This window comes from Chinchilla lanigera, unplaced genomic scaffold (assembly GCF_000276665.1).
Source record: "Chinchilla lanigera isolate Chin_1 unplaced genomic scaffold, ChiLan1.0 scaffold00012, whole genome shotgun sequence".
Lineage (NCBI taxonomy): Eukaryota > Metazoa > Chordata > Mammalia > Rodentia > Chinchillidae > Chinchilla > Chinchilla lanigera.
Window position 1 is genome coordinate 6,994,746 of NW_004955413.1, and position 10,172 is coordinate 7,004,917.

General features: G+C 35.2%; 1 protein-coding gene across 1 annotated transcript; it reads left to right on the forward strand.

Moving 5' to 3' along the window:
- The first annotated feature begins 2,649 nt into the window (after positions 1 to 2,649).
- LOC102019587 (taste receptor type 2 member 7-like) lies at positions 2,650 to 9,167 on the forward strand. Its single transcript, XM_005379616.2, has 3 exons — positions 2,650 to 2,733; positions 7,572 to 7,677; positions 8,242 to 9,167. The coding sequence occupies exons 1-3, from the start codon at positions 2,650 to 2,652 to the stop codon at positions 9,165 to 9,167; spliced, it is 1,116 nt and encodes a 371-aa protein (XP_005379673.2).
- The last annotated feature ends 1,005 nt before the right edge of the window (positions 9,168 to 10,172 follow it).

Consider the following 10,172-nt stretch of genomic DNA (forward strand, 5'->3'; position numbering starts at 1 on the left):
AATCCCTCTTTTTCATCCTGTAGAAGAGTTCATGAAAAATTTTTCACTGCTAAAATAAAACTGCTTTGACATATATTTTCTAAAACATATGTTGACTCTTTTTCCCAAGGACTAGAATATCATATAACTCATGTCTCTAACTTTGTTTCTTAGGTAAAGTAAATATATATATAATTTAAATTAAGGGTAAAATCAATATTTTTCTTCTTATCCTAGAAACCAGAACAAATTGAAGAAGAAAATAAAAATATGGGTGAAACCAGGAAACATACAGTGTGCTGACTCTAAGATAAATGTGAGAACTGTCCACAGCAGTTTCAATCAGACAAAAGTTGAGTAAAAAGAAGTACTAAAAAAAAAAAAGGAAAGGAAGCAAGACATGGATGGGGAGTCTACAACAGCTGAAAGCAACAGTCAAAATACCCCTCGTGAGTGTGAGAAACACATGCTGAAATGCAAAATCTTTATCACTCATTTGCACCACTGAGTATAAGAACACTGCTAAGCATAGCCCATGGCCAAAGCCCTGCTACGCCTCATTTGGTTGAGGTAAAAGAAGACAAGGATATTTAAAACATTATTTAAATAAATTCTATTTGTAGAATCTGGCCTGGGTAGGAAGAAACAGAGAAAATGCGGAGCCTTTGATCATGGAAACTATACAGAAAACATTCAAATAGCTGTTCCAAATCATGCAACTCATTAAATTATTATATCACCATACCATATAAAGATAAGTATAAAAAGAAAAATTAATATGAAAGTTACACTAACAAGTGTCAGACACAAGAGAAATATTGATTCAGAGCAGATGAGAACTTTGACCAAAATTTTCATATGAATATTTTTAAAATAGTGAAATAATCATCTATCAGAAAGCTATAAATTAAGAACTCATCTTAAACTGATAAGAACTCGGGGGGAAAAGAGAAAAGAACAGAACTGTCACAGAAACAGAAATCACTGGGCAATGTGTCTATAAATATGATGAAAAAGATAGCAAGTGAAATGCAGAGTAGACGTCAGGCCAGCAAATGAAATGTAGAATTAAAAGAACTCAAAAGATTTAAGTAAAAATATTGAACACCTAAAAGAGACATATCTATAGATTAAGTACCCAAAGCAGAAAAGTAAACTAGTTGAAAGTGATACATATACAATTGTATAATTCAATAAATAATTCAGAAAATAAAAAAAAATATTTGAAGAGAATATATTTTAACATACCACATCACCAAGTATAACAAACTGGGAGTTAATACTGGGACAGACACCAAAAAAAATCTTCTGGTAAAGTTAGATTTAAAGGTTGAGTTATCTGTAAAAGGTCAAAAATATGACTAATCTTTTTCCACAGGAACATGCATTGTAAACTCATTATTTATTATTTATTCCACTATAAAAACTTAAACTTTTTTAATTTTTAAGAAAATTAAATGTAACCCAAGAATATTATGTTCAACCAAACTACTCATCTAATATAAGAGCTTCATATAAATGTTCTAAGAAATGCAAGAACTCAGGCTTTTGTTAAGGAAATTATTTTGAGTTGCATCTGAAGAAAAAATTATTTTGAGTTGCATCTGAAGAAAAAAATTATTAGAAATTCATACTGGAAGAACTGCCATCAACATTTGAGTATATATATCTAGATGTACATATATGTATTATTTTTAGGGACAGATACAAATAATTTTTATAAGTATTTCTCTTTATACAGCCCAGCTAAGTTCTCTTTATATACCCCAGCTAAGTTATGACGTACAAATTTCTTTTTTCTTTCAAAATGTTACATAAACCTATTTACATTTTTTTTTGGAGATACGGTCTGGTTATGTAGTTCAGGCTGGCTTTGAATTTATGGTGATCCTCCTACCTCAGCCTCCTGACTGCTAGGATTACTAGCATGGACCACCATGCCCCCTTACCTATATATTTGTTACTATATTTGGCGTTATCTTTTGTCTGTTACATAGCTCCTCAGATATTTCGCAGTTTATATTTTTCTTCTATGAATACAATCTTAACTTTATATAATATCCTTACATCCCTACTGTGCTGGAGTGTACAGTATCCTATTTTTTCTACAACAATGGCAATGGTTATAATATAATTACGTGATTGTATAATACAATTCTAATAACAAACCTCCTCTTTCTTCCTGTCCACTCATTCTCCCAGGCTGCTTGATTTTTACCAAAATATATTTCTTACACTTTTGGCAAATACATATACACATGCTGTACACCAGACACACATGCACACACACATACTTATAATACTCGCTATGTCATGATTAATTATACTCTTTGACTTCTGGTTATTGTAGATTGTAGGTATAAGCAGTGAACATATTTAATGCTCACTTCCTGTCTGTTACAATTTTTACAGATCGAATCATTACTACACTTTCTTTGCCCCTAGAGACACACGTTTAGTTGTTATCCTGAGTATCACCTTTTTGTTAGCATTAGCTCTATAGCCAGATACACACACACACACACACACACACACACACACACACACACACACACACAGGTGCCCACAGAAGGCTATGAAGGCAGGGGTCCTCCTGCTCCTCCTCCTCATGGTTTTCTTGTAATACCGCTACTGCTCTAGTTCCTCAAGGAAAGCCAGGAGGAGTTACGGATGCCCAACAGTTGTCACATTCCCACGGAGGCACTCACTTGTCCTGCTAGTGGGGACCGAGCTGAGAAAAGATTTGCTGAAAGTGTAAGGTTTGTGAAGAGTTTTGACAGAAGAAAGAAACCCTTTGTTCTCTAGAGAATGCTAAAGAAGAACACACTGCATATGAAGAGAAAGAAATTGGCCAAATTCCTATATGCTACCAGGAATCGTTACTACCCAACATGACTCTAAAGACTCTTTTGTGTTCCTTCACACTTCTGTCTTGCTTCATTTGAATCTGATGCTATCACCGAACCGTTGTTTTCCTTGTCTTCCGAGGAAAAATGAATCTAAACCCCAGGATGGCCTTGCACACCCTTGACTACATAGAAAGAGATTCCACTTCCTCCTGCCATCTGCTGATAAAAGCCTTGAACTCAGAAAGGATAAGAACCTCAGGGGAACACAGTATAGGGAAGAGATCTGAGAACTCATTAGCACTCTCTGTAAAATCAGTTGTATAAATAAACTGTCTTCTCTGACCTGAAGGGCAGTCCTGATCTTTATATTGCATGACCCTGTCCATTTGTGGAATGTTTAATCTTGATTGTGATTGGAAAATAAGTGTTTTTGATGAGATTCTGCTGGAATAATAAATCATATTGTTCTTTCAAAGTGTGATCTCTAGGAGTAAGTGTTGACCAGGAAGAAGTGGTTGGTACAGATGGAAACACATCTCCTAGAACCATTTTGAGAATAAAAGTTAAGGGTCCCGATGGTCAGGGTGTTTCCTAAGTAACCCTAGCTGGAGATTGCAATTTCAGGAGTCTGTCAAATGTTCCCTTTACCCTTCTAACTCAGGACTCTGTGACATGTTTTCCATTTAGTATTATTTTCTGTTTTGTTTCTGGTAATAGTTTAGAAATAATTAGTCTGTTTATGTTATTAATGTCAGGCTACCATGTGTTGATTACATGTTATATATAAGATATAAGAAATATACCACAGGTTTGCATTGTAAAAATATTTAATTACAAGAAAAAGAACCCTATTTTGATTTGTATCACCTATATGCAAATGAACTGTGGGTTAGGTGTTGCTTCCCCCAAAAATAATCATTCTAATTTAATAGTGGAACTAGTTCTATCCATGGAAAAGTTATTGATTAAGAAACTTTTTAAAAACCAAATGTAGTGTAATATAAGCACAATCTCAGCACTCAAGAGGCTGAGACAGAAAAACTGCAAGTTGGAGACCAGCCTGGCCTACATAGTGTGACCCTGTCTCAAAGCAAAGCAAAAACCCACAATAAAACAGTGTATGCTCCATCTAGAGACATGACCATAGCATGTGTTGTGTGGTCATAAGTGTTACACAAAGAAATTTATTGGAACTAGAATAACATAAAACATACAAATTTCCTTATTTTTAGAAGAAAATGTTTATTATCCAAGAGAAAATGTTTCAGATGAAATTGTCTTTGTGGGTATTTTTCATATTAAATAAAAGTGGAGAAGGCAAATTTTTGTCAGGCCCCTTTCATTTGTACTGGACAACAGCATGGAAAGAGTGTTTAGTAACAATTGCCGTATGCCTCACTAAAAACAATATGACCATTCTACACAGACTTGTATCATAACCTTCTCTATTAACTATTTAAATAAAGACAAAAGTTATTATGCTCCAACTCAATATTAATTCTCTACAGTGTAGTTATACTGATCTTTTTCATAACCAAAATCCATTTTCCACCTACAAGATGCCACTCTCTTAGGTGGGTAACTTATAACTTACAATGATGAAAGTGAAATTTCATTTACATATTTTGATTTTTACTAAACATATGTTTTTGCTTACCCTCTATGCCTTTTTATTCAAAATTTAATTTGACAGGTCCGAGTATATGGAACTCACAGCAAGAAACCTACTGCAAATTCAAAAAATGAAAATCTCTTTCAATTTGCATGAGAATAGTTTTAATGAAACGCTTCAGTTATCACTCACTAAAGGTGATGATTATAGTTTTCCCAAGCCACAGAAAATTAGGCACACCGTTTATTGAGAACAATCAGTTGGTGCTATCCTGAATGGAGAGATAACCTTATTTCTGGACACTTCAAAACTGATATCAAAATCAAAATAATGACAGACAAAAACATCATTGTATGATCTGAAAATTCTATGTACCACAATCCACCTGACCACCTATAAATTAGCCCAGCTACAGTAATAGCTGAGATCTAGTTGTTCTCTTCACAACATGTTCAGTACTGAAGATGTCTTTACAATCGTAATTGAAGAACTCATAATAGGAAGGCTGGGGAGTGGATGTACTGGACTGCTTTAAAGATTTTACTTTGTGCTACGGGGACCTGCATCTGTGCTACACTTACAGGGTTCTCTTTTCCTTCAGTCTAAATTTTCTTTGCTCCCCTTGGCTGTGCTCCCTCCATGGCTCTGCTGAGCTTCTTGCATTTGGTTTGACTCAGCCCTCAGGAGCTCGTTGGCCTTCTCACTAGTTCACTTTCCTTGCGGGTGCTTGAGGTCACCTCCCAGCTTATATTCCTGGTTGATCTTGTTCCAGTGCTTGCTGTTCATTTGCGTTGAAATTCAATTTCCTCACAAGTATCCTGCTTCTCAAGCAGCTGGCAGGTAGGAATAGAATCCATACACAAGCATCTCCCCTGTGACCCATCCCTGAGTGCTCCTCACAGTCTGGACAAACAAGTAAGGGTAACAAATGGCGTTGGATTGTTTCACTCCAGTTTCTGTAACAAGACAAGCAAGGCCAGGCATGGTGGTGCACGCCTGTAACCCCAGCACCCAGGAGGCTGCGCAGGAGGATCATTGAAAGTTTGAGGCCAGCTTGAGCTACAAAGTGAGCTCAGGGCCAGCCTGAACCACATAGCAAGACCATGTCTCAAAAAAAGAAAAAAATAAGACAAGAATTTCCACTGAGCACAAAAGTTAATTGGGAATAAATTAACATATAATACAGAATAATACACACTGTCACCCCCGCCAACTCCCTAATAATGTATGTCCATAACATGTACAGAATAAATTACAAAAAAAAGGAAAGAAGTAGACAAAGAAAAGAAAGGTGGAAAGAAGGTAATCATTAATAAGATGTGGTTTTTCTATGAAAATAAAATTCTCCCTCAATAGAATATTACTGAAACATTTGATCTGGCATGCTTGAGATCATTCCTGTTTACTCCGGTTGTGCATTTTTGCTCTTAGTTCTGACCTATTGCAATCTACTCAGTTCCCTGTATTCCATCTAACTAAAATATTAATCACCAAAAATTCTTAATTGTTTTGCTTCATGTAAAGTTCACTCTGTAAAATACTTTTACTTATACCCCTAGTATAAACTTTACCATTTATATTTTTAACATACTAACTGCTTATGTTGCTATTTATTGTAGATGACCAGACAATTCTTGTCTTTTTGATGGAGTATATTAATATTTTCTATGAAATGCTTTAACACTGTATGCTTGGATAGTTTTCTGAATGTTCTATAGAATTAGCACTTCTGATGAGGTTTCACTCATTAATCTGAGGTTTCTTTTCTGTGTTTTGTTTTGCGTACTTCAGGATTTTCAAGCATCTCCTGTAACTACCATGATTGGGTTTTGAGGTTGTAGGCGTACAATAAAAGGCTTGTTTGCATAATGATAACATTCACTCAACTTCCATGCTATATGACACCAGCATGCATACAATTCACACTTATTTGCAAAAATGAAACAAAATTTTAAAGTTATTCTAAAAAGTATTTTGGTGAAAGTATTATCACAGTTACTGTAAGCACTTTATTTACAGGGTGCTTTATGGGGCACGAACATTTTAGCTCATTATCTTGGTGGTTCAGATGAACATCACATGGAACAATATCCTAAAATACTGTATCATCTTAAGGAGCAGGTGACATTTATTGATAAAGGACCCATGATAAAAATGGTCACGGATTACATTTAGAGTTTTTCTTATGAAGAAATGAACATTTTCTTATGAAGAAACGAACATTTCTTCATAAGGAAAGAGGAGGGAAGATATACATCTCCAGAAAGGTCTGAGTACCCAAGTATTATTCCACAGAAACATAACATCGTATAGTGTTTCTCAGTAACTCTAAATTAGACTAACTCTTTTGAAATAAGAGTTAGTCTGTAGAGAATGGAAAATATGTCTTCTCTTGCTATAAAATCTAAAGGTCTAAATATTTAGATGCAATATTATATGGAAGATGTTGGAGTAGTGAAATGAAAGATTTTAAAAGGAAGGAAGGGAAAAATAAAAAACAAGAAAAGAAAGAATACATGGAAACAAAGCTTTTGTAAACGGGGAGGAGAAGAGGGGTTGTAGGGGAATGGGAAAAAGCAAGTTCTATCTTGTACAGGTGCATATTCTCTATGATGAAAGTGATCATTATGTATACCTAAAATGTACCAATAAAATCTGATTGACAAAAAAGGATTTTACATTTTTTTGACATTACATTCTTTTTCCTAATATAAGCAACTACCCTCAAACACATTTTAGTTTTCACGTAATTTAATTTTATTTAATAGCTTTATTGAGGTACAAAATTTTTCATGTTTATGTGTATAATTTGATCAGTTTCAACATATGAAAACATGATACCATCACCACAGTCAAGGTAATGGACAGGACATCTTCAGTACCACCCAAAGTTTCCTTGAGAACATTTTAAGTGAAAACTCCAAATGTAATCTGTGACCATTTCTATCATGGCTCTTTTGTCAATAAACGTTACCTGCTCCATAAGATGATACAGTATTTTAGGATATTTTCCATGTAATGTTCACCTGAACCACCAAGATAATGAGCTAAAATTGTTTTAGAACCAAGCTATCTTTAATCTTTTAAATTTCCTGAAAGTATTTAACTGTCAATGTGAACCCAAACTCTAGATTCTGTACCAACTGTATGATCATCAACAAGATGAAGACTCTTCCAAAATTTCAATTTTTGCCAGTTTTCTAATTGCAAGCAAATTCCCTTGTTCACGTTTGCCAGGTAAAATGTAAGACACTCAATTACATTTAGCTTCAGTACTTTCTGCAAGTTCTGATCTCATATAACTTGGGACATACAGTAAAAAGTTTTTCACTTTTTATCTAAAATTCAGGTTTAACTGGGTGTCTCGCGTCTGTATTTGCTAGACCTGGCAACCCCATTAAGGGTACTAGTATGCATCGAAGTTTGTAAAACTTAGCCTCAGAAAGACAGTGCAGTTCCATAAAAGGATGTTGCCTCAATTTGCATCTTTGCAAACAGTAGCTCAGCCTGAATTAACTATATGTGAAAAGAGCTGCTGAGAACAATCTGCTCTCCATGCACATACTATGCCCAGGCTAAGGATTGCCCAACACTGCTTGTCAAGACTAATTAGGATTCAATGAAGATAGATAGCAACATTCTTCCTTTATCATTCCAGTCTTCATCAAAAGACAGACTACAATTTTACAAAAAGGTAAAGGAAATTACAGCAAAATCTATGAAGCCATTATAGATACCAAACTGCATCAGGTCAACCAGAAACTCACTGACTATTTCTCTTTTTAAACACGCCACTTAAAGAGGAGAGTATGTTAATACTCATAGCATACGGAGAGTTTACAGTGGGCATCTTAGGAAATGCATTCATTGGATTGGTAAACTTCATGGATTGGATCAAGAACAGGAAGATTGCCTCCATTGATTTAATCCTCACGAGTCTGGCCATATCCAGGATTTGTCTTTTGTGTGTAATAGTGGTAGATTGTTCTATTTTGGTGGTATATCCACAGTTCTATGATGATAATGAAAAGATGAGGATAGTTGACTTGTTTTGGACCATAACCAACCATTTAAGTGTCTCATTTGCCACTTGCCTCAGTATTTTCTATTTCTTTAAGATAGCCAATTTCTCCCACCCTCTTTTTCTCTGGATGAAGTACAGAATCGACAGGGTGATTCTCTGGACTCTACTGGCATGCTTGGTGCTCTCTGTGTTCATTAGCCTTCCACTCACTGGGAATCTGAATGATAATTTCAGACCTTGTGTCAAGGGAAGGAGGAAAGCAAACTTCACCCGGAGGTGTGGGATAAATAAAGACCTGTACGCTATGACCAAGGTGTTTATCAACCTGGTACCGTTGTTCCCCTTTGCTGTGTCCCTGTTCTCATTTCTCTTGCTGATCCTCTCCCTGTGGAGACACACCAGAAGGATGAAGCTGAATGCAACAGGCCACAGAGATCCCAGCACAGAAGCCCACGTAAGAGCCATGAAGTCAGTGATCTCCTTCCTTTTCCTCTTTGTTGTTTATTGTTTAGCCTTTCTCATAGCCACCTCCAGCTACTTTATGCCAGAGACTGAATCAGCTGTCATTTTTGGTGAGTTGATAGCCTTAATTTACCCTTCAAGTCATTCTTTTATCCTAATACTGGGGAACAATAAATTAAGGCAAACCTCTGTGAAGGTGCTGTGGAAAGTAAAGTATATTCTAAAAGGAAGAAAAAGTTAACATAAACATATCAGAAGAGGAGTTGCCATTTCCTAGGACAAAGGAAGAGGAGATGGTTCTTAATTATCTTGGTTTTCCTCAAGACCATACTCATCAGTGAAATAAATCAGACCCATACGTGTAAACATCATATAGTCTCACTAGCGTGAGAAGCTGAAATTAGTTAAACAGGACCAAAAGTGTACAACAGATACTGTGAATTGGGAAGAAACTGTTCAAAAGAAAAGAGAAATTGTGATAGGGTCAAGAGGGAAGAAGAAAGGGAAAAAGAAAAAAATATATATATGTATAAACAAGATAAGATAGTTATACCACTAGTTTCTCTTAGTTCACTGAAAAGAAAGGTTTGTGCTAATATTGTTTGGACAATATCTCATGTTCATATCTTCTACTCTGACTAATTACTCTGAAGATAACAATATACAATGTATTAGTTATTGTCACTCTCCTCTTACCTTGTTTTGAAATTCTTTTTAATTTTTTTCTTTTTAAAATAAAGGAAAGTCTCAGCTTTTGCATTAATGTTGGTTTCATGTGGTTAATGACACTTAAATTTTGTTTAGTATACTTATAATTTAGGAAATCTCATGTAGAATGACTTCGCAATTCTGTATGTGTCTCTCTGTCTCTCTGTTTCTCTTCTTTTCATAATGCTTTTAAAAAATATTTTAGAACAAATTGTATTTAAATTCTAACCTGCACCAGGAAGGAGAAGGTGTTCTCATAGTTCTGAATCAGTTCTCCAGATACAAAGTGCAAGATTAATTCAAAATAACTGTAATAGGATCTTGCTGTTATTTGCATCTTTATGAAAAACAGATGTTTCGCCCTCATCATCCTAGATCATCCAACTCAGCTTCACCTTTGGAAAAGAATCAATCAGGTAATAAAATTTAATAAACACTGTGCAATTATGAGTGCAGCACAGATTAATCCTGGTTGCAATCACTGTTAGGATTATTTTAGGCTCTCTGGTGTGGCGGCACATGCCCGTGGGAATGATTG

Coding starts and splice junctions, on each gene's coding strand:
- LOC102019587 (XM_005379616.2), top strand. CDS start 2,650: ATGCCCAACAGTTGTCACATTCCCACGGAGGCACTCACTTGTCCTGCT. Junction 2,734..7,571: donor AGAAAAGATTTGCTGAAAGT/GTAAGGTTTGTG, acceptor CCCAAACTCTAG/ATTCTGTACCAACTGTATGA. Junction 7,678..8,241: donor CCCTTGTTCACGTTTGCCAG/GTAAAATGTAAG, acceptor CGCCACTTAAAG/AGGAGAGTATGTTAATACTC.